The sequence below is a fragment of the Pyxicephalus adspersus genome, chromosome 2, assembly GCF_032062135.1.
Source record: "Pyxicephalus adspersus chromosome 2, UCB_Pads_2.0, whole genome shotgun sequence".
Taxonomy (NCBI): Eukaryota; Metazoa; Chordata; class Amphibia; order Anura; family Pyxicephalidae; genus Pyxicephalus; species Pyxicephalus adspersus.
This window is the reverse complement of record NC_092859.1, coordinates 138,820,085-138,848,034: the sequence shown is the minus strand read 5'-3', so window position 1 is coordinate 138,848,034 and position 27,950 is coordinate 138,820,085. Positions and strand designations below refer to the sequence as shown.

Genomic DNA, 27,950 nt, shown 5'->3' with positions numbered 1-27,950 from the left:
TCTCTGTTTCCTGCGGACGATTTTCCGCGCTCACCGGCTTCAAACATGGCTGCGCCCGTAGAGTACCACGGTGGGGAATAGCGGATGTAGATAAAGCTGGTTTAGCGTGCTTTGGAGGTTTATAAAGGACTATGGGCATGTGTAACCCATGCTGGACGGGGCTGGTCCGTACCAAGACCGTGTGGCTCTCTCGGGTGTGTGGAGCTCAGTATGTGACAGGCAGAGAGGGCACTCAGGAGACGGTGTGCCATGGCTGTCACCAGAACATGTCCAGGAAGCAAATTACAATAGAATACTCTCACCCTAAAACCCACAGAGCAAAGGGCGTCCATGAGAGACAGCTGGGGAAATCTCTCTTCCATTGCCAGCATGTATACAAGTCAATGACAGATCTGAGTGTTTCAAGTCATTCTGTCATCAGTAGGAGACATCTCAGCCTCCAGGCCCAGGATAGATCATGGGGCATCAAGCTGCATTGTGGTAGTCGGAGGTTGTCGGGGAATGACAATTCATGTACACAGACACACAGATCCCATCTGCATTGTTGTAGTCAGAGGTTGTTAGGAGATGACAATGCTTGCACATTCACACACAGATCTCACATTCACTCTAGCTGTCAGACATTGTCAGAGGATGTCAATCTGTCCACATACACACACAGATCCTGCCCACCTTGGAATGTCATGTTCTTTGGAACTGATCAGTTTGCACTGGAATCGCTGAAAATTCTTCATAAATACAGGTGATTGACTTTGCATAAATAAAAATAATATTAATATATTTGTTATACAGGATCATTTATTTCTAACATTATGTGTTTTTTTTTTTTTGCTGTTTAAATTGCTAAGCAATAGTTTTGCTGTACATAATTTTGAAACCGTACTCTTTCCAGCTCTGTTCACCTTTTTCTAGATAACCGCACAAACCTCAACTCCATATAAATGCAATGTGGATGCAGAACAGCAGAGACAAGGCAGGATCTACAAGTGAAAATGATGCTGCTAACAAAAATGTTACTTGTTGCTGCACTCATTCTTAAGAATAGTATTTGCCTGATTATCGGCTCAGGGCTGATATCGGACGAGAATCTTGCATGTGTACAGGGTTCATTGTCCGAACAACCGCCCTGGCGGATCCACGGACAATGGTCAACCGTAAAAGAAGTGGGAGAGGGTGCACAGCAGGGTGCCGCTCCGTCGTTTTCCCCTTCCCCTCTCCATAGATCAGAGTTGCTCTGTATGTACAGCACTGGTTCGTGCATTGTGCAGTCTTTGCAAAGGATTGTGAAAGATCCTTTCCAAAGACAATTATTGCATGTGTGTACATAGCCTTAGTCACACATCAGACACAAACATTCAGATAACTGCAGCAAGCTGAGCACCTGAGCCAGGCCAGAAATTACAGCTTACATGATTTTTCTATCAGGTCAGAAAGGTAAGTGGGACAAGAACTGTGGAGGTATTTGAAGGCAAAGCACAGGATCTTGAATTTAATTCTAAGGTGAAATGGAAGCCAAAGAAGCGAACTACAGGGAGGCAGCAGAACAGGACGGTTGGGACGGATGGATGAGTTTGGCTGCAGCATTCATAATGGATTGTAGAGGAGAGAGTGGGGTTAGTGGAATACCAGAGAAGGAGGAGGTTACAGTAGTCCAGACTAGAGATGATAAAAGGGTGTACAAGGAGTTTGATGGTCTCTGGGGACAGGTAGGGGCGGATTTTGGAGATGTTCCACAGGTGAAAATGTTGTGCTGACTTTATTTCCACTCAAAGATGTATTTACCTAAAGCACTATACAGAGCTCAGATTACTGTGCAAAGCCAGGTTGATGAACAACATCAGAGGACACCTAAAAGTTGCTCTCCAGGAGTTGTGCGTGACTACACAAGCTGAATCATGAAACTATATTATTCTGTCTTATGGACAGAACAGGAAATATTTACCAGGATGAGAGTTTTTGCTCTAAAAAAAGATTTTTGGTTTACAAAAGTTGTCAGCTGGGATTTGTACAGCTTTCTGTCTTAAATAGGACTGTCTACATTGCCTAGAAAATGTAATTGTTCATATGCAGGGAAACAACATATAAATTGGATGTTTAAGTGTCTTTAAACCTTGAAAATGATAATTAGCTAATGCTTTTTTTTTAATGAAGCTTTGTGTTAATGCTTTCATTTGCCACCAGTCTCTTATTTACTGGCAAGTTCTACCAACTGCCTGAGGCATTTTGTATGATCAGTTGGCAACCCCTAGCTTGCTAATCAGAACTATGGAGCTCCATGCCGATGTGTGGTATGATTTTTTATATTTTATGTCTAATTGTCACCTTTTATCTTCTTTTATTGACAAAACAGTAAAACAGAAGAGGCTGTAGTTGGAAGACTGGAGGTGGTTTCCTTACCGAGTTTATCGCCAAAAGGATTTCCAGTGACAAATTTTGCAGAAGACCAAGGACTACCAGTTCACAAGTGGCCGGATACAGGGCAGTGTCATGAGTTTGATGTAGGAGTGGTGGCTTCCTTTGGAAGTCTCCTCAGTGAAGACCTCATTTTAAAATTCCCTTAGTAGGTAAAATACAGTATCATTTGGGTGAACATTCGTCTAGTTCTGTACTAAAGTGGTATGTTTTTTTTACAGTGGGATCTTGAATGTACACCCCAGTCTTCTTCCAAGGTGGCGAGGACCAGCTCCCATAATCCATACAGTGCTTAATGGCGATGAGAAAACTGGAGTCACAATCATGCAGATTAGACCAAAGAGGTACAGCAGCAGTGTTCATCAATACATATGAAAGCATGTTTACTCATGATATATTATTATTAATATTATTATTAATAAACAGGATTTATATAGCGCCAACATATTACACAGCGCTGTACATTAAATAGGTATAGTGGCTGATATTCATATTTGCCCATGATATAGTGGTTCCTAAAGGTAATCTCATCACCCTTCAAGCAGGTTAAATATCATGAACAATATCAACATTTCATTTTTCTGACCCTTTATGTTTAGTGCTACATGGAATCTATCCATGATGTGCATTGAATGGGCAGAATCAAAGGTCTACAAAAGAGTCAGTGAATATAAAAAAAGTTTGTAATGATGTTGACAAAGAAAGCTGTGACACATACAGCAATAAAAAAAGCCTGGGTCCTTAACCATTTCCTGCTCTTTGGGGGAAAAAAAGTTTTACTTACACTATGAAATTGTATTTATATAGCGCCAACCTATAAGGCAGTGCTTTACAATTTCCATAGTCATTCCACTAACTGTCCCTTAGAGGCTACCAATCTAATGTCCCTACTATAATCATAAATTATTAACATAGTCTAAGTTCAGTTTTTTGGTGGAACACCATGCCAAACTGTATGCTTTCAGAATGTGGGAGGAAACCCCTGTAAAACATGGGGAGAACATGAAAACTCTATGCGGATAGTGTCCTGGCTGGAATTCGAACCTGGTACCTAGTGCTGCAAACCACTGAGCCATCATTCTCTTTTACATAATGGCCTGTGTATTAGTTATGTAAATTATCTAAGTTTTTAACATATATTTTAAACATATTTAATACATATAAAATAAGTAGCATGTGTAGCAACATGTGTGCATAATGTGGGGACTTGTTTTCACAGGTGCACATTTTATTTTAGGGCTGTCATCATTCTATATGGTTCACCACTGACTTGGAACAAGCATGTGCATATGAGATGTTGGGCCATGCAATATGTATATGCTTGTTTCATGTCAGATGCTAACTAAGCAGTGAAGTATGCTCAATGATGACAGCCCTGAACTTGCACATGGAAAAGCAAGTCAGCTATGGCTGCTTCCCAAACACATTTCTTTAGCTGTTTGTGCCAGGCAGTTCTCAATTGCCAGATATTTGTAGGGCTTGTGGGATAGATTCATGGCAGCTACATGAGTAATGTTTTGGTCAGCTGAGGAAGCATACTGGCATACAATGCTACCAGATGATTGGAGATCCTGGAGCCTGGGAAGGTCATTTTAAGAAGTAAAGCATCTGGGGACCTTTTCATACTATAAAAATATTAGTTTATAGTCTTGCATAATTTTTTATGAGACAAGAGAATACTGGACATATGTTCCTCCATGGGGAACTTGGTTCATGTCAATGAACTTATTAAAATACAGCTGTAAGCAATAGAAATGCCAATCAATCTGATTTGTATTGCAGAGCACATTTGATTTTCGAGTTTTCATAAATAACTCAAATTCTCAAATTTGGTGCAATGCTTTGTAAGGTTTGATGTGATTTTTATATGTTTAGGTTTGATGTAGGCCCTATAGTGATGCAGCAGGCGTTCCCTGTTCCTCCTATGTGCATGTCCAAGGACCTGGAAGCAGTTCTGTCAAAACATGGAGCTGAAATGGTAAGAGTGTACTAACTATTTGTAAGGTAGATAATCAATATGAGAGGGAAATCTCATGAGCACCATGCAAAGTGTCATCACTAACATTTTAGGAAGGTGAAACCATGCAAAATGTGGCCAGGGTCTATGTTTATGTTATAATGTTGACAATGGGGTCCTGTGAAACTTTCACTGGCTTGTTCCTGCTTTGGGTTTTTTCAAACTAAAACTCTTTTTAATAAAATGTTAGGGCCCATTGTGTGTTAATGCATGTTAGATCACACATTGACTTGTATTGCATTAAGGCAGCTGCTTGAAAATGAATGAGCTGCCAAGGCACAATAATGTGACAAAAAGCACATGACCCTTTTTATAGTTTTTACTGTGCGTTGGGGCATTCTTTAACCCTTTGACTATTCATGACAACACAGCACATGAATAAATGGATGTGGAAGGTTTAAATGGCCCCTTCAAAGAACATTGCCACATTGCATACCATACATATATAAGAGCTACAGATTATAGGATATAGGACATGTCACAGGCATCAGGGAAATGAAAGATGTGCACAGTTGGACTTAACATGGTTAGACAATTGTCTTTCCTTCTTTTTTTTTTTTTTCAGCTTGTGTCCTGTTTGAAAAACTTACCTGAATATTTAAGCACTACTAAAGAACAGCCAAAAGAAGGTGTAACATTTGGTAAGTAATTTATTTTCCTTTTTCCCCTCTTTGTATCTTGCTAAAATGTTTGTTGACAGCCAGGTCAGGAAAGTCCCATAATGACGTAATTTTTTTCTTTTACTTATGCAGGAATTTTAGTTAATCAATTGTGTAATTGTATATTACCAAGTGCCAGTCTGCATGCAGAATATATCGGACATAAGCTACGATAATCATTTACTGCTCAGTTGGTTATAATAAGGGCCAACTCTTTTTCCATTTTTTTTTTTCAGCCCCAAAGATCTCTGCTTCAGTGAGCTGTGTCAGATGGGAGGAACAGACCCCAGAAGAAATTATGCGCCTAGAACGTGCCGTTGGATTTGCGGTAACCAGCTTACATTCAGTTGTGAAAAGTTTTATACCCTGAAGGCTTTAGTGCTTACAATTCATTTTTTCATTGTACCAGAAGGCATCACATTAGTTTGGGCTTAGTTAAAGCACTTTTTTGTTGTTGTTGTTCAATATAAAAAATAAAAGCTGAACTTCAGCCAGATAAAATATACAAAGCGTAAAGCTGCTCAGTATCAAAGAAAAAATAAGTTAGGGTTTAAATTTATAAAACAGTGAATCTTCCTTTTCTGATTCCTGAAGTATTTTGTTTATGTGCTGCAGCCTTTAGCAACTGATTTATGTCTGATTGTGTCAGCAGTAAAAGGGTTAACACACGTGCACCTACCTTGGGCTTTTACAGCAATGCAGTGCACTGCAACATATGATTTTTATATTTTTGTGTGTTGTACTTCAGTTGCCTTGGCAAATCATATAGGGCTACCACTCTAAATGAAGGGGTGGAATATATTAGGCAGCAAGTAAATGTTTAGTTCTTAAAAGTAGTATGTTGGAAGCAAGAAAAATAGTTAAGTGTAAGGATCTGAACATTTTTACAAAGCCAAAATATAATGGCTAGATGACTGGGTCAGATTGTTACTAAAATGGCAGGTGTGGCAGGCGCAGCACCATGAGGTGCCTTGTGCGCTGTGGCATTAGAAAAATTATGATTTCTGTTTCTCTTTAGTCCGATCAGACTGTCTTTACTCTATAATTCCTCTAATACCGTTCCATAAAAGTAGTAGGTTTAAAGAGCACACCAAATACTTTAAATAACTTCTTTATTAACTTCAAACTTTCTTCATATAACACTGCTGATTCTGCAGCAGAAAGTCTATGTACAAATGTGTTGAATAAAGTATCACAAAATGATGGTTGAAGTTTTGATGATAATGATAATGATACTGATACTGGTGATGGTAATGATACTGATGTTGATGATGATGCTGAAGATAATAATGCTGTTTGTTGTTTATGCTGTTTATGTGTTGATACTGGTGGAACTGCAAGCAAACACATGAGAGGTTCAGCAGACAGTCCCAATCACTATTAAACTACAGTAATCTATATAACTGCATTAAATACCTTTTTGGCCTTTTGTCTACTTCTATGAAACTCTCTGGCTGGAACTCTGGCTGTTCTCTCTCTCTCCTCTCTCTCTCTGTTAGCACGCTGAATACAGCATGGTTTGCTAGGGAATTTCCCCATGAACACAGTGTAAGGCTGGTTGTGATTGGTTGAGGCCTCTGCATAGTGTAAGACTCACTGTGATTGGCTTATCTGCACTAATAACCTAGGACAGGTTTTAGCTGGCCAGCTACAGCAGGTCTTGTATGTTCAAAGCTCACCGATACCTGTGGGCTTTGGCCTGGTCTGATCCTACAGAAGAGCTGTACACAAACTGCTGAAACACCTAATGCTAACCACCAAAACACAGTGCATTGCAGTTTGTTGTGTATAGCGATGCATAGCCACAGACTGATGAAATTGTGTATGCTGAGCTCAGTGCGCTAATAAAATCGCCTAAAATGGCCTGGACAATAAGTTTTCTTTTCGATCATGTAGGTGGTTATGTGCATGTGGATCATTTACCTGGGAAAGTGATAGCAGCAGGATATCTGCTGCTAACATTATCGTACCAGATACCACAGGCCCCTTTCAGAGGTCTTGTAGAGGCCAGGACACGATGAGCCAGAGCTGTATTAGCATTACAAACTATACAATATTAGGTAGGTAGGTGGTCATATCTTTTTGACTGATCAGTATATCCTTAATTTTTTGTCTGTAATCTCATTTGATATATATTATTTGTAAAGATAATTTATTGATGTGAAATACATGATCTGCAATTAATAAACTCACTGCTATATTTATGGCTTTGTTGTAGCTGCCACTACAAGCAGTATGGATGGGCACCCCTGTTAAACTCCAAGGTTTTGTAGGAGTTCCTGATTCGTTAATACCTTCAGGTTAGTTGAATTAATAATTGATTTAAAGCCTGCATTTATTTTTGTGAAATATGTGCTGTAGAAATCTTTATTATTATTATTATTAATAAACAGGTTTTATATAGAGCCAGCATATTAAGCAGTAGTGTATATTAAATAGGGGATGCAAATGACAAAGACACAGGAGGAGGAGAGGACCCTGTTCCAAAGAGCTTGAAATCTAGTAGGTGGGAAGTATCACACAATAGGAGGGGAGTGTTTTCTAGTAATGTATCTTAGTATAGTCTACTTGTTTTGCATGCTAGAGAAAACGTGTCCCGTACTTTCTACAGACCTCCCCATGTTCAGATAGTTACTCCCCTTCCACTGGGGCAGGAGTAGGAGATGTGTTTCACTATATTTAAAAAACACTTAAGTGTAATTCAATGAACATGCTGCTTTGCTCCTTTGGGTAAGTAACTTTATCAGCATCCTTCCCTCTGACAAAGTCTGATAGTAATGTCAGTAGGATAAAAATCACATCTTCGTTATAATACTACTTTTGGTTGCAGAATTTTCAAGAGCCCCTGGAGTTATTCGATATCTTCCTGGACCTCAGATCTTGGTGGTAGGATGCAAGGTGAGTTTATTTATTGCTCAGATTGTACTATATCTACTTCCAAACAGTAAATAGTTGCTTAGTACTTTAATGTAACTACCACATTTTGAGTTAATCACTAGTTGATAAGAAGCTGATAAATTATTCAACATTTAGCTTTCCAGTATGGAGCATACAGACCTGTAATTTAAAGAATAAGTCAAATGATTCTTGCCAATACAAACAGTCATGCTCATCTTAGGCGAGAATCTGACATGTGTACAGAGGTTGCCCGAAGTTGTTCATGGATCACTCCTGATGGCTCTATGAACGACTGCAATAGAAGTGCAGGGAGAGGAGCACAGCAGGATGCTGCTCACTTATTCTCCCCTCTATAGAAGCACACCGGTGCTGCATGTACAGCGCTTGTTCGTTCACATCTCACTCTTTGTTGTATGAAAAATAATTTCCAATACAATAATTGAACAAGTGTACACAGCCGCAGATTCTGATTAAGTATTACTTTCACCTGTGAATGAGCTCTTTGTAAACTGTAACATTTCTAACTACTATGTTTGTTGGCAGAATGGCTGGGTTGGAATCAAAAATGTGAAACATAAGAAGAAACTATCGGCCAAGGATTTTTATAATGGTTACCTGCACCCCTGGTTCACACAGAATTCAGGCCTTCCTATGGAGGAGTGCCGCTTCTCTACACTCTATATACCAGAAAAACCTAAGACTAAAAAGCAGAGACCTGTACCCGTAAAGAACATGTGACCCTTGGCACCAGAGATAAAATTTGCAGCGATGCTGGACATCCAATATTATGCAATACAAATGACCTAGACTGAGGTCTGTTTGTTAACATTAAAACTTTGAACAAGTGAATGTGCCTTTATAGTCAGAAGGGTGATTCTTGTTTTGTTTGTATCATCACTGGATGATAACATTGTTCCACTCTTAAGAACCCAATTAAGGCTATAAAAAAAAAATGGGTGATTCAAAAAAAAATTCTGAGATTTCAGGCAATGTAATTGGGCTCGTCAGTAGGTCTATACAGCACAGGCCTCCTTTTTGCCTTAGGACACCAGGTTATTGGTCTGCCAATAATAGAGTTGGATTTACAGTACAACTTTTTTTAACCTGTTCAGGTTTTATGATTTTGTTCACATTACATGTGCAATTTTTCAGTAGAAAATTGTGTTCAGAAAGGTTTTAGTGTGCTTAAAATTAAGAAACAAAGCAGCGAAAATCTTACTTTATTGTTTAATAAAAGATTTAATTAAAATGCAGCATTCATATTTTGTGATCACAGAGGACGATTGACCTGACTATCAGCTGTAGGCTTACCAGTCCATAATAAATATTCAGTATATCTCTGTATAAAACACCATTCTTTATAGAATTTGTATTTTTTTTAGCATAAAACTAATGTTTAGGCAGTAGTAAAAGTTGTATGTCATTGTCCAGCAATAAGACCTCCTGTAAAATAGAAGTGAGGAGCAGCAGTAATCATTTGATTTAAAATAAGCCTAGGAGATTGTTCAATGGAAAGAAGCTTCTGGTTCCTATCAGGATGGTTTCACCAAAGGAAGATACCACTGCAAGAGAGAGAACAAGAGCATAAAGGGTGAATGAGACAAAAAGGTACCAAATATCAGTAGGGTGGTCCACTTTATTTAGTACAAGGGTGTTTCTTTTGTTAAAAAAGGCTTAAAAAAATTTATACCGACTTGGTTCAAACTCACCGACTACTGGATTTCTCAGTCTGCTTTATTCCCACTTAGGGTTAAAGCTGAACTTCAGCCGTACTTTTAGGCTGGGTCTACACGGACAGTTTTAAAGACTTGTGTAAACATTCCTATGTGTTTTTAGGCACTTTTATTGGCGTTTTAAAGCTTGCCTTTAAACCGCTGCAAAACGTCTATCCCGCTTGACCCGTTTTTATTGCGTTTATCTTTCAAGCACTATTAAATGCAGGAAATTAATGGGCACGTTTACCCATGTTAACCCCGTGTTTTTTCAACGTTGCATGGAGCGTTATAGATAACGCTCAAAAACATGCCTCAAGGAAACGTCCTGGTGTAGAATAGCCTATTGAAATGCATGGGAATTTCAAACATGTGCTTTTAAAGCCTCAGGTTAAACGCTGGGGAAAACATCCTTGTAGACTAAGCCTGCTCCATTGTACAGACTTCTTCTGTACCTCCAGTAGGAGATATTTATCAAGCAAAATTATTTTTCCCAGGTTTAATGTTCATTTGTGACCCATGCATCTAAATTCCTGGGCATCCAGCTGCAACAGATTTAATACATGCAATAGATTTTCACTTTATGCAGATGCATTATTAGGAAGTGGTCAGGGTTGTGCAACTTTAGAGCAATAGGGTAATAAATTGACTCAAGCTGTAACCTTGTTATATGTCTGTCACACATTCCATCTCTGTACTCCTATTTTATATGACTCTCTCTGTGAAAAAAATGGTGAACTGGTGAACTTTTTACATGCATGTGCATTAGAAACTGCTTGGGGATGTCCAGCATCACCCAGATTTTTTTTTAAGCTGGGTGGGAGGAAATTTTAGGCCGGTGGCAACCCCTGTATTGTGACCCAACTCTTCAGTAACCACTCTAAAACAGCTGGGTGGTTACTGAAAAGGGCCGGGTGGTGCGCCCAGCTAAAAAGACTTATGAAGAACACCTGAGGCCCTGTAGCACACGTGGGCATGACACCAGATTTATGTTAGTAAACTATTTTTCAGCAATCTGCCACCTCCTCTCACTGGCTAGATTCTACTTGACTTGCAAAGACTGAATGATGTCACTGAGTCTAAAATAATTTTTTTTTTAACAAAAAGGTTTTATTAAATGATTTTGTTTACACTTTCTGTGTTATGCTCTTACCTCTTCTGACATCCCAGCTGATTTCCTGCCCTCAGTGTTGAATGGTGGTTTTAGGTATCCTTTAAAATACAGTGGTACCAGTTTATGGAATGTGGATAAGCAGTCCTAAGAAAGAGGAAACCATCATTAGTATTCATAACTGTAGCTTGTAGATAATTTTGCTTAGAAGCTTTGAAATCATATATAATGCTAAGCAAATGACATGAAGAGACCTGATCAAGAGCTATTTAGGGTATAGATCCAGGTTATTCTTACTAACACCCAAATTCACCTTTTTGGTGAACTGCTGTAAATAGTCCAGGTCCAATTTTTGAACCATTGTGGAGCGTGAACCTGCAGACCTGCACATGCAATGAAGCAGCATATGTGTAAATAGGCCCTAACTATTTAATCACATACCTGCTGCTCTTTGGCACAGATATAAGTAAACCATTTCAGACCAGCTGCCACATGAGTGATTTCATCAGTATAAATGACTTCCAGTACCCGGGCTGAAGCTTCATCACCCTGAGCTGAGAATCGCTGTAATGTCTGTGGATGGACGTCAAGGCCTCTAAGGGGGAAAAAAAAAATTAAACAATAGGACAGAGTTGGAGGCACACAGGTAAGTTACAGAATGTCAACATATTCCACAAACAAAAATAACTAATCACATTAGTCAAAAAGACACATACTTGAGTATAAACTAATTCAAATATAAACCAAGGTACTTATTTCTACTTGAGAAACCAAAATCAAGTATAAACCTAGGGCAGACATTTTTGCCGTTTCCTGTAAGTATCTACCCTTAGCTTTTCTCACCCCTTACCCCCCCTTACAACCTGCATCTTGCCACTTCTGCCCCTGTTACTAAAGGCCTGTGTTTCACAGTTGCTCTTGTTCCTCTCTAATAGCCTGTATATTATGCACTGTCAGTAATTCACCTTGTCTTCTGCAGTGTCTCCTATCCAGTGTCCTCCCCAGCCCCTTTTAGCCAGGCGCCCCACCTGGGACTTTTTAGTAACCACCCAGCTGGTTTTGGATGCCTATTGAAAATTTTGGTTCACTATACAGAGGCTGCCACCTGCCTACAGATTCTTCCCACCCAGCCTAAAAAAATTTCTGGGGAGAATTTTGCTCCCTTTATGCAGAGCAGTGCATCGGGAAAGCACATATGTAGATGTTTTTTGTTATGGTACTTTCCCTGTGGTTGGAGTCAGCTCTTCTCTGGCCAATTGGTATTTTGTGTGTGGGATTTTGGTTTATGATTGAGCATATATGGTAAGCCCCATCTATGTGTCACAGGGCTCTAGTTATTGACGAGGGTGCCATCCATAGAATTTAGAAACAACTTTCTACAACAAAAAATTATTGTGGATCTTTTGTTTTTTATATTATGCACACCAGTTCATATTTCTTGGACAGAAAAATATCAAGCATACAAGTATGCTTTTGTAGTGTGGAAAACTTGCTTAAAACCTTGACAGGACATAAAACTCAATGCAGATGATGCCAGAGTGTGTAGAAGCAGACTGCATACTATACAATGTTACCTGGCTTCATGGACCATATGTACAATAGCCAAACGTCCCAGGAGGTCATGAGCAGTGTCTGAAGCAGATTGCCACAATCCTGAAAGTTACATAAAACAAAGTCACATGACCCTAAATTGCAAAAAGGGAACAATAAATATGGGATATAGTATTTGTTTTTAGGAACGTACCATTGTGCACAGGAAGATCACCAAAAGTGCTGCCTAGGTCTGTAAGGCGCTTCTGTAGAAGGCAGTAATGCTGAGAAGAAGATGAAGTTGCATGTTAAATGTATTGGTGATATTAAAGAGATTGGAGTACAAACAACAGACTACAAACCTTTGCTTCATCGCCAGCTACTTTCACAAAGTCTGTGAAGAACTCTCTTGGCAGCTTCTCTCCACATTGCAGTTGGAAGAGAGCAAAACGTGCAATAATGTCCCAGGATAGGTCTATGGCCCACTGCTCAATGTTTGCTAGAGAGTGCAGCAATGCAATCCTGCTGGACTACAAGCACAAAAGACAGAAGAATCACCATACCAATCAATCAACCAAGGCAACTTTTTACTAAATATCAGTTTCATTTCAATAGTTTTGTTTTTTAATAATTTATTATAGCTGCAATAAATACAGCGGAAAATCACTACACAATTCCCTGCATTACTGTAGAAACAATGTCTACTCTAAGAAACTCTAAGATCTCAATCTGTAAACAGGAAACTAAAGGCAGCAGAGGTCCCATGGTTGCACAGCAAAAGAAAAGCAAAACTAAATTGTTTTTTTAATTTGAAAAATTCAGTTCCAATATGAGTAATACTTTACATTATTCACTATGATTTCTTTAGTTTGTCTTTACAGTTCCACTTTAAAAGTTTGGCATTAGGCAGGGCTTCTGGCAATTTGAAAGACAGGCAATGTCCCTTCTGAAATAATTCTTATGTGCTTGATCCCAGCTGTCAAAATCTGCTGAGCATCACATGCGCATTTGAGCGTTGATTGCCTGGATACCCAGCAATCCTGGCTTCCCCTTTGAGTGCCAGGGATGGATTAACTTTGCGAGGCTGCATGGAACTTATGTAATCCTAGCCTGACCAATCATATATGTTATATATGTAGCTGGAAGTAGCCATAATTGCTCATTACAGAGGCAGACTCTGCTTCCTGCCTTTCACAGCGCTTGAAGACAAATCCTGCATTTCATATATGATTGGCATGTTGTCAGTTAAGTCAGTTAACTTAATTTAAGTTAAGTTAAGTCAGTTAAATTTAGAAAGTATCTATAGGTAATTAAGCAAAAAAAAAAGTATATATCTACCTATATGGAATAATGGATTATACAGAATGTGTATATATATAAATATATATGTGTGTGTAAAACCATAGGCAAATGAGGAAGGCAATGGACCGCCTGAGACAGCACCCAGCTTTACCCATTGCTGTCAGTTAACATGTATATTACTCTTATGAAATGAGTGTTACAGGTTTACTGTACAAAGTGCTTGCAGATGAATCTCAGCATATAATAGAACATCTGTGAGTGAAGGTTATGTAAATTTGTAACACAACAGTGATGAGAAAATATCCATCAAGTTCAAGCTCTCCTAACAATGTTTAATACCAATACAATAGCGGTAGTTTATTATATTTATTTAAAAGGGTCTTTGCATGGTTTATCAGAAACCTGAGCAGGAATGTGTTGTTAGAACACAAGTTCAGAGTTTCTATGGATACAGGGATACTTATCGTTCCATGCAAAATTAGTAAGTGTTACATGACGCTCAGACAGCTCTTTGGAATGCATGGAAACTGTTAGATGTCTGGAAAGAACCTTTTAGGCGAATGTCAAAATCACAAAAAGAGGTAATTTATTCTACTTCCTAGAAACAAGAATCAAAAGAAATAGAATGAAAAAGAAAAGGTATAGCTCTAAAGGAAGTTCAATCATAAAGGACCATTTTGTTAGCAGCAGAATGCAAGACCAATGATTTCAGGGGGAGACAGCTAGGACTGTCACAACGTACTTCTACAAAGTATTATTTTTAACTAGTATTTATATATATATATATATATATATATATATATACACATATATATATATAATGCAAACACATTACGCAGAGCTGTACAAAGTCCATAGTCATGTGACTACCTGTCACTCAAAGGGGATCACAATCTAATGTCCCTACCTCAATTGCATGTCATTAACACCATCTAAGGACAATTTTGGAAGGAAGCCAATTAACCCAACTGCATGTTTGTGGAATGTGGGAGGAAACCGGAGTACCCGGAGAAAACCCACTCAACACGGGAGGAACCTGGAAACTCCATGCAGCAAATAGTGTCCTGGGCAGGATTATGTTTTATGTCCTATCAGAGATTAGGCCATTTGTGCAAAGCATCAAATCTGTTAAAGAGAAGACCTCCTTCCCCCCCAAATAATACCAGAGGTCTACTAGCTAAAGTCATGTGGTCCAATCTTTGGGTGAGTGTCTAAATATTATTGGATTATTATTGTTCACCTAAATTAGTGTTAAATGGTGTACATAAAACCACCAGTTTTCCTCCTGATAGACTGATGTAATACATTTTTTTATTGGTAATTGATTGCCCCAAACACAATGATACGCAACAACAATACACAAATGTGTACAACATTCTTCCCTCTCAAATAAAGCGGACCCCTTGTACAGAGCCTCCTGGGATACGTATGTCAAGTATCCCAGGAGGCTCCTGGCTGCTCCTTCTACGGATGCCCGATCTGGCCCCGAAGGGGCATTTTCCTACAGTGAGATCGGCTGCCTTTTCTTCCCCTTGCAGCAGGCTACGTCACCCAATCTTGCACCTGTGCAGTAGGAGATTGGGTGACATAAGCAAAAGAAGAAGAATTAGGATAGTGGTGCCCGGAGCTTCCTCCTTGCAAGGATGAGAAAGAATTCCAGGACAGCATTGGACCCGATCAAGGAAAGGTCCAGTGCAAATCGAGGGAACTGCGGGATAAAAAGTAAGTGATTTTTTTTCGGTTTCATTCTGCTTTAAGTTTGCATTATGTGTTGTAAATTGCAAAATGAGCTTAGAAATACAGTACTAACATCAAGCTGACCACATTCATCCTCAGATTACTAACCAGGTAAAGCAGGCACCTAATAACTTCATTCCTTTAAAAACAAAACATATATGAATTACACAGATTTTGAAGCCTATTAGGACTGAATTAGATTCTGTCCCTGACTTACCTGTTTAAATAGTCACAGAGCCTGTGCCATAGGTGGTTGAGTTTTCAGCGATGATGAGATGGAAGCACTCCACACTTCCATTAAGGTAAACTTCCTACAAACTCCCCAGGTGCACAAAACAACATCCATACAATAACATCTTACCAACGTGCCTCCTTTCCCTCTCTTGATCCTGCCAGGTTGTACAATAGTGAGATTTTCTTTTCTCTTCGGTTGGGTTGGAGGTTGTGTTTGACCAATTTCTACAATTTTTCCAGCATTCCATAATACCTGTGCTTGTTGGGTGAGTTTTGCCTGGGGAAAAAAATATGAATATTTATTTCAATTCATTAAACATTTAATTGAGTCAAAGAAAAGAGATGATAAGTAGTTTAGGATTAAATGCAGGAAGACATACCACTTATATAATAAAAACTAACATCCTTTATTTACCAATAAAACCTCACATGCAATATAATATTGGAGACAGCAAACTGTCTCCAATATTATAATGTTCAAAAAATGGGCATGATTTTTTGAAGCTTTCCAAGACTGGAGAGGATAAACTCATCATGGGAGAACCTGGAGGGACAGGGGAGGTGTGGCTCTTTCCTACAGTAAATCTATAGGGTCCATAGGGGTGTGTGTCTGTTAAATTTTTGTGTCCAACTTGTAATGATGTCACAGAATCCCAATCTCACCTTCTCTTCTGGATCTGCAGTGCAAAGGATTCTACATGCCCAATACGTCAGGGAACTTTCGTCTTCTACCCCTTTAGCACTTTCTTCAGATTCTGTATTGCCTGGGAAGAAAAAAAAAAACACACATTTTCTATGGCTTTTGTTGTCTTTAAAGATGAAAAAATAAAATAAATAGAGCTCAGTTAATAAAAATGACAAAGTAAAGCCAAACCTTACAGGCTTGTACAGTTGTACAGGCTTCTCTCCTGTACTGAAAATGCCTACTTTATTATCAAGTTAGGTCAGCTTCTCACAATATGCTTTAAAAGCTACAGAAAGTCAGACAGAGCATTCCCTTATTTTCTTGCAGTTGGCCATTCAGTATCTTCGAGGCCTTTATTCCCCAGCCTTTCTTTCCTTGGCCTGTCCCTTTCAATTTTCAGTTCTCCTAATCATGAAGAACCAGCATCATATGTGGGCATTACCATAGTTTTCAGGAAGCTGTTTAAAGTCCACAGTCTCCTGCCAGCCACTCCCACCAATCCTAATCCACCTGCACTGCAAACACCAGGTGATCCTGTCACTGGGTCTAAAATAAGGTATGAATGAAAATAAAAAGGAAGTACTAAATGTGTGAGATTGTATAGAAACAATAACATTACTTAACATACTTGGTCTCTTTTGGACTGGAAAATATGAACATTTTGCTACACACTGATCAGGCAAAACATTAATACTACTGCAGTGTTCTCCTCAGCCCCTTTAAGCTGGGTGCACCACTCGGCAATTTTCAGCAGCCACCCAGCTGTTTTTGGGTAGTTACTGAAAAGTTAGATTACAATAGAGGGACCGCCAACTTCCTTCAGTTTCCTCCCACCAAGCTTAAAAAAAGTTCTGGGGAGAACACTACTGCTACTGACAAATTAAGTAAAACACGCAGGTCTTCAAACTGCTAAAAATGCTGGTCACGAGAGGAAGGTTTCAGAACAGTGCATTGCAGTTTGCTTTGCATTGGGCTGCATAACTGCAGACCACTCAGTGCCCATGCTGACCCCTGTCCACCGCCAAAAGTGCCTACAATGGGCATGTGGGCATCAAAACTGGACCATGGAGCCACCAAACTCTCAATTTTATTTAATGTTCTCAAGAAATCTAGATGCAATGATGCCTATTTGCAAGAGACTCACTTCCGGCATGACAAGGTCCCCACAATACACAGTAAGCAATTCCAATATAGCTACCATACTTCATCGCCCAACTCCAAATCTAAAGGAGTGAGCATTCTCATTGCTAGCTCTTTGCCTTGTTCCCTTTCCCTGCTGAAAACTGACCCTGAAGGCCGCTTCCTCATAGTACAAGGCAAAGTGAAGGAACAAATGTTTACTTTTGAAAATGTATACCTCCCAAATACTGATCAATTGTCACTGCTTGAACGCGTGCTTACACTGTTGTCTGAGACTGTTAAAGGTACGGTTGTACTCGGTGGAGATTTCAATCTCACTCTTAACCCATCTTTGGATGTATCAAAAGGGTGGTCACATTTGCCTTACTCCTATCACAGGAGATTGAGATCCCTACTCCACGATAACCAGCTGGTTGACATATGGCGCACTCAGCACCCTGGAGCTAGCGATTATCTGTTTTACTCCTCAGTGCACAACATGTATTCCAGACTGGATTTTTTCTTGGTGTCCCAAAATGCTATTCCTCAAGTACTTGATTCGGATATCGGTTCCATAACCTTTTCCGACCATGCACTGGTTATGATAACTATTTCCATGGTGTCCAGGACCTTTGCACCTGGTGCCTGGAAACTTAATGACATGTTGCTTGAGACCCTGGGACTCCATGAGAAAATCGAGCAAGAGCTTAGCTCCTTCTTTGCTATGTAACAAAGGGTCCACAGACAACCCACTTCATGTTTGGGAAGCACATAATTGCTTCATCAGGGGCTTGTTTATTCAACAAGGCAGCAGGCTCAAACAGTTAAAAGCAGAGAGGCTCAAGATGCTGCACAAGCAGCTTCCTGCGCCATATCTGGAAGCCCAATTGCGCTCTATGCACAACCAAATTTATTCCCTCTATAGAGAGACAGCTAAATTGCAATTGCCTAACTGCAAACGGTTTTACTATGAGCATGTCAACCATTGCGGAGAGCTTGGCAAGAGTGGTCAAATCCAAGAGGGTGGCTATGTTTATCCTCAGCATCAAAACGCCCGCGGGTGCAATAGCACATGCCACTGCTGATATAGCTCGAACCTTCCACCATTATTCTAGCCAACTTTACAATTTGGAACCTGGCCCCAGACGACCAGTTAACCAAAATTCAAGAGTACCTCAGTGCTTCTGATTTCCCAACACTCACCTCAGAAATTACAGAGGGACTAGACAAACCAATCACATTATTGGAACTCTAGTCCGCACTTCACCACGCAGCTACAGGGAAGGCGCCAGGCCCTGACGGCCTTACTTTGGCATATTATAAGCAATTCTTCCCCATCGTAGGACCACAGCTGGTAATGGCATTGAATGCCCTCTCTCAAGGCTATGCTATTCCATGGGATACATTGACCGCCCACATATCAGTGATACTCAAGTCTAACAAAGACCCCCAATCTAGCACTAGCTACAGGCCTATATCACTAATTAATTGCGACCTGAAATTGTTCTCCAGCATTCTAGCACATAGATTGGCCCCAGTACTGAGTGGTCTCATTAACCTCAACCAAAGTAGCTTTCTCCCTCTCCGAGAAGCCAGGGACAACACCACATGTACTCTAAAAATCATTGATTATGCTCATGCCCACAAGATTCCTCTCATGCTTCTCTTCACGGACGCGGAGAAAGCGTTTGACAGGCTGGATTGGACGTTTCCCCACATAAGTGTATGTCACACTTGGGCATACCTCCATGTCTCTTAACATGGATAGATGCCTTCTACTCATCCCCCAGTGCTAGAGTAAGAGAAAATGGAGAACTCAGATCGCTTTGCAATCACTAACGGGACAAGGCAGGGCTGCCCCGTCCCCCCTGTTGTTTGTCCTCTTTTTGAAGCCTTTTTTACGGACTATTCGAGCCAAACCTGACATAAAAAGGAGTAAAGGTTGGTCCGACCGAACATAAAGTGGCTGCATATGCGGATGATTTGCTGTTTTATGTCACCTTCCCATTCACTTTACTGCCCAATCTATTGCAGGAGCTACCCAGGTTTTCGGCGCTCTCCAATTACAAAATACATTTGCAAAAAATCAGAAGCACTGAGCATCTCCCTTCCCTGGTCAACTAAGGAGGCATTAACCCCTTCTTTCCCTTTCAAATGGGCTACGACATCTATCTCGTACTTGGGCACCTAGATCCCCATGAAGCTATCACGTGTTGTAGATCTCAATTTCCTGCCTTTACTTCGAATTTAATTGAATTCAGAAAGACTTGCAGCAGTGGAAACAGCTGGCATTTACGTGCTTTGGGAGGTGTAATGTGTTAAAATTGAATGGTATGCCCAGGCTACTGTATATACTACAGGCCCTCCTGATAGGGGTTCCAAATTTTTTACTGCGCAAGTTTTGCTCAGAATTCATAAAGTTCATTTGGCATTCTGGTACCCCAAGAATTAAAATGCCCATACTGAGACTCCCTAAAGCTAGCGGTGGGCTGGCCTTCCCAGATCCCATACTTTATCACCAAGCTGTACACTTGTCCAGACCACTGGATTGGTGCACAAACGCTAAATCCAAACTTTGGGTGGAGTTGGAAAACGCATGCTCCGAAACCCCAATTGACTCACTGGTATGGGCATCGGTGTCTGTTAAGGCCGCTATGTCCAGACATCCTCTGATTGGCGAGACACTAAGAATAGTTTCCACATTTGTTACCACCCAGAGAGTAGTTACATATCCCTCGCCTCTCTCGATGATCTTGGGCAAACCGGACTTTCCTCTGGGACTCTCTGATCCGATATTTCGTTCTTGGCGTAGACTTGGGAGTTTACAGAGCTATGCACTTCCTCCACAGTGGTGAATGGGCCCACTTACTGACCTTGCAAGCAGATAATGAGCTGCCATCGTTCCCCTGGAGACATATACAACTCTCTTATATGTTGCGGTCCCTTCCGAAAGCTTGTTTATTTGCCCAGTCTTTATTGCCTATTGAGTCTTTGTGTATTTCCAAACGCTCCCAGAGGGGCACACTTTCATATGCATACCGGACGTTGCTAACCATAGATGCCCCTAAATCCCCCTCCCCATTTGTGTCCAAGTTGGAACTGAACTTGGTTGGGCTGAACTAAACATGCGCTTCTCAGACTAACAAAAAGACATGATGCTGCACTTTTGTCATAAGGCATCTCTATATGTATTAGATATCAGGGGACTAACTACAAGGTGGCTACCCGCTGGTATAGGACACCCGATCGGCTTGCCAAGCTCTTTCCACATACTGACGGCATTTGCTGGAGATGTGGTAAAGCTCAGGGCACGCTGCTGCATATTTTTTGGGAGTGCCCCAAATTGCAATTTTATTGGAACTCTAGTGGCTGAAACTATCCTTAAACTAAGGATGTTGATATCAAAGCCAAACCAGCCCTGGTGCTTCTTAATGTCTCTGACTTCTCGCACAAGGTGTACAAGAATTCACTTTTGAGACATCTATTGAAGGCTGCTAAAGCGTGTATACCTGCTTGCTGGAAGAGCACCTCTCTCCCGACTGTAAGTCACTAGTTGATAAGGGTAACTGATATTTATTTGAAGTTATGATATCCACTTATTCCAAGAAAGCGGACAAATTTGCCCAGACTTGGTACCACTGGATACATTTCTCTACATCAGTGGAATATAATGGGCTGTTGCAGCCCCCCCCAAGCCCACTTCATTACATGCCTCTGCTAACTAAATGGTATACTTTTGGTGGTTAATGTATTGAATGTGAGTGGATTTATGTACCTGATTGAATTTGTCCCCCCCCCCCCTTTTTCTCTCCCTCCTTTCCATATACACTTGTTTTACAAAAAAAAGAAAAATGAAAATACTCAGGTTCCATTTGGTTATACACAACCCTTATTATTATTTTTTTATTGCATTTTCATGAATTTTTGGTTGTATACCTTTGACCCATACTGTACGATTGTTTTATTTTTTGTATGAACCTTGATGTTTTTTCACAATAAAAATTATTTGGAAAAAAAAAAAAAAAAACTATACCATAGAGAAGAGGCAAGAGGTGGCCTGGTCTGATCAATCACATTCTTTAGGACATGCAAATGACTGTGTGCATCATTTACATGGGGTCTGCAGAGATGGTAACGATAAGGATCTGCTGCTATCATCTTGGTTTCAAATACCACAGGGCACTTTGTGAAGTCCATGCCTTGTCCTGTGGCACAAATATATCCTACATATCGGCAATATTAGGCAGGTGAATTTAATGTTTTGGCTGATCCCTGTCTGTAAGTGCAAAAATTTACATCTGTTATCTTGTGCACACCTCTTGTAATAGCCTAAGGAGTCCTCCCAGTTCCAATTTTGCACTATATATATATATATATATATATATATATACACACACACACACACACACACACATTCAGATTAGGAGAATAGGTGGGGTTAAGTTTAGCAGTTAGCTTACCAGGGGGAGCTGACACCAAATCCTGCTTTCGCTCCTCCAATGACTTACTAATGACTTCCTCTCATAACCTCGTCACACGGACAGCTCCCAGACTTTTTCAGAGCCACCCCAACTCTCTGGAATGGTCTTCCTCGTCCGATTCGGCTTGCGCCTACTTTCTGCTCATTTAAAAGATCACTCAAAACCCATCTTTTCAAACCTGCCTAGCCGTTTTCTTCTGTCTCCTAAACCCTCACACTACTTCCCACCACTTCATACCTCCCCTCCTATTGTGTGATACTTCCCCCACCTCTTAGACTGTAAGCTCTTCGGGGCAGGGTCCTCTCCTACTCCTGTGTCACTGTCTGTATGTGTCTGTAATTTGAAACCCCTATTAAATGTGCAGCACTGCGTAATATGTTGGCGCTTTATAAATCCTGTTCATTATTATTATTAATATTAATAATAATAATAATAATAATGACATAAATAATAAAATTTTATAAATAAATTGTTTTCCAGTTTTAGACAACTAAAAAAATTTAAATTGCAGTGAAATTAATTCCAAATCAGTGCAGTGCCAGGTAAGAAGGCATTTTGCTGCCAATATGTTTTGATTGCTTGAAGACAGAGTTAGAACAATGCACACTATTTGGTCACAAATCGACCCACACTCTGCACCCCCAACCATTCTGAATGTTCCCCACCAAAAAAATGAAGATTCCAGGAAGCTTATATAAAGAGAATCTAGTTACTTAAACTAGTTGTATTTTTTTTTCAGTTTTAATTATATAATAAATACTGGAATATAATACAAGAGATGATCAGATTATAAATGGAACCCTTAGTTTACATACATTTTGCATTTTAATGCAGCTAATTTAATGTAGGAGAAATGCCCATTATTATTATTCCTAATAATATAAATGAATATATTAGGAACAAGGATAGTCAACGCTTACTAAAGATTGTATAGGTTCCTACCTGATCTTTCAAATTTACTATTTTTCCAAGGAGCAAAGGACAATGCATTTGGAGTCTTGATATAAACCTTCCCTTCACAGACCTTGACGTCATATACTTGATTCTAAAATAAAGAGTTATTAATAGGATTCCCCAAACAGAGACAGCAAAAACAACAATCAGAAAACACTGCAATGACATAAACATCGGGTTCTATTTATAAAACAGGGAATATGACAATCCCTCACACATTTCCTGGTGGGAATCAATTACTGCTAATAAAACACATGAACCTGGAAGATTCCCACCAGGGAATGTTTGAGGGAATTTCTGAAAGCTCATAGTATCTTCAAAGAAGAACATAAGCAGAAAAAGTAGAGCCATAGCTGACAGTGACCACACTGGGGGACATTTCTCTTACTTCCTGTCACATAGGGCCTGATTTATTAAAGCTCTCTAAGACTAGAGAAGATTTCTCACCCACTTTCATCAGTTAAGCTGGGTGATTCAGTAAACCTGGAAAAGATGTCCTAAAAGTAATTCTTTATTTGTTAGCAAACATTTTCAATCCTGGACCAGACCCATACCAGGTTTTCTGGATCACTCAGCTTCACTGATGAAAGTGTATCCTCTCCAGACTTGAAGAGCTTTAATAAATTAGGCCCAGTATCTCATCAGATCCTTTGACTCTCATCTTTAATACACAATCTCCGTGACAAATAAATACAATGAAACACAATAGATGGTAATATATTACATCGCAAAAGCCTATCAAAACTATACCACGTTGATAGCATGCCCTCACCCCATGTCACAATAATTATACCTAACCTGTAATCCAGAGGAAGAAGATCCATCATCCAAGCAGAACTCAAAATAATGCCAGGGGCAAGTTAATGCTAAGCGACCATTACACAGCTCCTCTATGTCCCCCTGCTCCAAGGGTCCTCCTATTACATAAAGATAAATAATGATAAACCCATAAACTGTTAAAATCTTTTCTTTGCAGAAAAGAAAGACTTAAATGTTGCTTATGTAAAATATTTTTAACTTACATCTATAAAATATATAACAATAACTTTGTAATATTATCTAATCTTTCTTTTATGTGCCATTTACTTATGAGGAGGCCAGATTTCCTCCAATGCCACTAATGTGGACAAAGGGGTGTACAAAAGCAAAAATATTCTGATGATACACAGTAATAATAACTTACAAAGACAAAAAAACCTGTAACTACAAAACAAAATCCTTTCACTGACTTCTGTAGCTGCAGCCACTCTGGGTATAGTTATCATTATCCTAGAAGAACTGAAATCAGTTCGGCCAGTTAGGCTCCCCCAGCTACCTCTCTCAACACTGATCTAATACCTAAAGTAAACACAAATAAAGGGGAGCAGAGTTTCTGAGGGAACTTCTGCTGTGAAATTAGTGGCTGTACTGCTCCACAGTGCCTGCACCTACACGGGTCAGCAAAGGCTTTTGAAAAGCTTTATTAAAATGGAACTACATTTCTGTTTTGAGAAAATGTGTGAAACACGTCATGTTTCAGAAGGGGACAGGTGATGTCTCTTCTACAATAAAACATACTTACCTGCCTGATTAATATTTTCATCTAGGAAAATGCTGATCTACACAGGTACGGTATAGCATATGATGCCAGAATGTGCCAGGTTTCCCTAGAACTAAATGCATACACACTGGAATTATTCAGTTCCAGCACCAAGGGATGCTGAAACTGAATAAACTCTCTCACACATGCACAGGAATTATGTCATCCTGGCCCAGCCAATCAAGATGGCTCAAGATAAGAAAGCAGGAAGAAAATTTGTAATCAAACAGGTAAGGTTATTTTACTACAAAAGGAATATCACCTATACCAAAGGGCCTGACCTAGTCACAATTTTTTATTTTTAGAGTTGAATTCCCATTCGAGGTAAAAAGTAATGGTTATTTAAGGTTTTCCATTTTAAAACAAAAAAGTTTTAAACTGGTGTCTTATACGTTTTATATGTTTGATTTACACGTTACACATGGAAAGACACACTAATGATTAATGAAAAGTAACATTGTTAAAGGTTTTCCAAGGAAAGAACACAGCAGAAGCCGTTTGCCTTTCGCTGTTTCGTCGTTTGATTCTCTCTCCAAATACTGCACTAAATGGCAGAGTTTTAACACGAAAGAAAGAGGAGGGTATGACGCTTTAAAAAAAAAAAAAATGCAAGTTTTAGCTTGTGCTACAGAGCTCAGTGAAGTTTTTGAAACATCAGACAAGACATATATGGCTAAACCAAACAAAATATTTTAGAATAGCTTACCTTCATGTGGGCATGCAGAATCCATGGCATAGAATTTGCCATCTGTATGAATCAAAACCAGATGTTCCCCATCCTCTGAATATAATCTACATCAAAAATATACAAATATTACATAAAACATTAAAGTAGAACTTTGGCACAGTGAAGTGTAAACATCTAAAGGTGAAAAAGGTGATATACTTGAGCAATTTTCTCCATGAAACCTTTTAGCTGGGCAGACCACCAGGTACTTATCAATACCCACCTGGATGTTTTTGGGTGGTTACTGAGAAGTTGGTTGTCAGTACTGCCGCCACCACCAGCCTACAGCTTCTTCCCACCCAGCTGGGGAGAACACTGTTAAGGTGGATGCTTTTCAAAAAATTGTGACCAGACAGGTGCTTTATTTCAGTGGTCACCAACCTTTTCGGACCGGCGGACCACTAAATTAACCGTCTCCGGACTGCATATGTGGGGGGAGCAGGGTGTCTCAAAGAGAAAGAAGCTTCCCCTTTAGTGACGTCATGATGCCTGAACCTGCCCACCCACACTGTGTCCAGAGACAACCTCCCACTTCCCTGAGCCTGGGATCTGTTCGGGAGACATAGAGGGTGCGCCCCCCCAGCAGGGTCCTTCGCCTGACCCCACTCGGGTGCACCGGCCAGAGCTGCAGACCACCAAAATTTTTTCGCGGACGACCGCTGCTTTATTTTTTATTATCTGCATTTATACAGGTTATGCCCCTTTTGCAATAAAATAATCTTACCAGCCGGATTACAATTTATTAAAAACTCTCACTTGTCCCCATTCCATCGCAGGAGCCGCCATCTTTTTCATGTTCCATGTTTTTTTTACGAACTTTTGTCATCTTGATTGGCCAGAATGATGTAACTCCCACATGTGTGCAGGAAATTTTTCAGTCCAGTGCTCAGACACCCAACACATCCGGGAAATGACAATTCAGTATTTTCCTAAAAGAAGGCAGCACTCAGGCAGATAGCTGTAATTTATTACAGAAGGGAAAAACCTAAGTGCACTTGTTTACAGATTTTATTGCAAACTTTATTGTGGGATCAGCAGGTAACTCCTGTTGGTTTCAAAGTCCATACATCTACAATCAGAAAGAGATTGCACCAAACTAATCTGCGTGGAATTTTGGTGTTCAAAAAGAGCAAGACTACAGTTTGCCATGGGGCATGCATGCAAGGACCTGGCCTTCTGGGACAATGTGCTGTAGCCTGATAAACCAAAGATTGGTAAAAAAGACATTTACTGTTGCTGTGACTAATCAATTAAGACAGCATTGTAGAAGAATCCCATACCAACTGTGAAGCATGGCGGTTACATTTAAAATGTTTGCAAATGGCAGCTTTCTGCTGCTTCAGGGCTTGTACAGCTTGTAGTCATCCAATCAACTTTGAGTTCTGTAATACAGATAGTTCCCGGGTTAAGGACAACCGACATACTGACGCCTCCTAAATACCAATGGGTTTACCTGCTCCTTTGTATGCAGGATGGAAACTTGGAGGGGGCATTTTGCATGACTTGAAGAAGAAATCTTTTGCTAAACACAGCTGAGGTTGTGGGTGATCTTAGGAGGGTGAGCTCTTTCTGCAGCCTCTTGTAACTCTTTAATGACCAAGACAAACTCTGCAGTTGTTTCTTTTTGCATATCAAAGCACAGCTTGCTCCCGAAGTTAATGAATGTCCAGGCTTTATAAAGATTTTTTTTTTTTGCTTTGTTTGTGATTAACTCACAGTGAGGATTTTATACAGTAACTGACACCACGCTGCCTAATAATATGTTGAGACAAACATCTGTCCTAATTGCATTTGTTAAAATAATGTACCTGTTCTGACTTACATACAAATTCAAATTAAGAATAAACCTATAGTTCCTATCTCGTATGTAACCCGGGGACTACCTGTATAATAAAATGTGCTGAATGAAAATGTTTAAAGATGAGCCATTTTTAAACATTCTGCATGGTGGCTGAGTGGTTAGCACTCTAACCTTTGCAGCACTGGGTCCCAGGTTCAAAACTCAGCCAGGACACTATCTGCATGGAGTTTGTATGTTCTTTTTGTGTGGGTTTCCTCCAACATCCCAAAACATGCAGTTAGGTAATTGGCTTCCCCCAAAATTGACCTTAGACTGTATTAAAGACATATGACTATGGTAAGGACATTAGATTGTGAGCTCCTTTGAGAAACAGCTAGTGACATGACTATGGACTTTGTACAGCGCTGCGTAATATGTCGGCACTATATAAATACTGAACTATTAGCAACTGAAACAACTTTGCATGGAAAATAAATCAAAATGCCGGCTTCGTTTTGTTTGAATAGATTGAAAAGACACGTGTCTTGGGTTTTTATTAGAGCTTGTAACATTGATCTGTAGGCATGCAGAGCCAATGGTTCCCTGGTCACATGACAGAAAATGTCTACATACACACCTCCTATTCATTCATTTCCATGGTACATATAACAGGGTTGGCAGAGAGTTTAATAGCTCCATATGACCCCCCCTCTTCCCCATGTCAGGTGGGAAGTATGGGGGGGGGGCTTAGCACCAGACACAGACATGAGACACTGGCAGACTCTTACTTGGTACATGGAGATTTGAACCTCTCCTTATCCCCGACGCATTGCCAGCTGCTGTTATCCACCACTTCCTTCAGAGCGCTCACCAACTCCTCAGGAAACGTCTCCATACCCGCTTTCCTCACGGCTGCAACCCACCGACAAAGGTAGCACAAAAGCGGCAGGCAAAGTTACTACAGACCGAGGCTTCGGCCTACGTTCACTGAAGCCTCCTGCAACCAGAGCGCA

The 27,950-nt window shown here is 40.0% G+C and overlaps 2 protein-coding genes and 1 long non-coding RNA gene across 3 annotated transcripts; 1 reads left to right on the top strand and 2 right to left on the bottom strand.

The window, feature by feature from the left end:
- The first annotated feature begins 7 nt into the window (after positions 1-7).
- On the top strand, positions 8-9,235 carry MTFMT (mitochondrial methionyl-tRNA formyltransferase). Its single transcript, XM_072402628.1, has 9 exons — positions 8-742; positions 2,351-2,560; positions 2,634-2,756; positions 4,288-4,390; positions 4,995-5,070; positions 5,325-5,416; positions 7,307-7,388; positions 7,919-7,986; positions 8,530-9,235. Exons 1-9 carry the CDS (start codon positions 132-134, stop codon positions 8,722-8,724), a joined length of 1,560 nt encoding a protein of 519 aa, XP_072258729.1. The 5' UTR covers positions 8-131; the 3' UTR covers positions 8,725-9,235.
- On the bottom strand, positions 6,034-6,687 carry LOC140324595 (uncharacterized). Its single transcript, XR_011919552.1, has 2 exons — positions 6,505-6,687; positions 6,034-6,422 (listed from the first exon to the last, which is right to left on the bottom strand). It is a non-coding gene; the product is annotated as an uncharacterized lncRNA (long non-coding RNA).
- On the bottom strand, positions 9,190-27,950 carry LOC140324594 (uncharacterized). The gene is made up of 12 exons (XM_072402629.1): positions 27,726-27,950; positions 25,137-25,222; positions 23,650-23,768; positions 22,840-22,942; positions 16,276-16,376; positions 15,740-15,889; positions 12,702-12,869; positions 12,554-12,623; positions 12,384-12,462; positions 11,251-11,404; positions 10,852-10,956; positions 9,190-9,548 (listed from the first exon to the last, which is right to left on the bottom strand). Exons 1-12 carry the CDS (start codon positions 27,830-27,832, stop codon positions 9,519-9,521), a joined length of 1,272 nt encoding a protein of 423 aa, XP_072258730.1. The 5' UTR covers positions 27,833-27,950; the 3' UTR covers positions 9,190-9,518.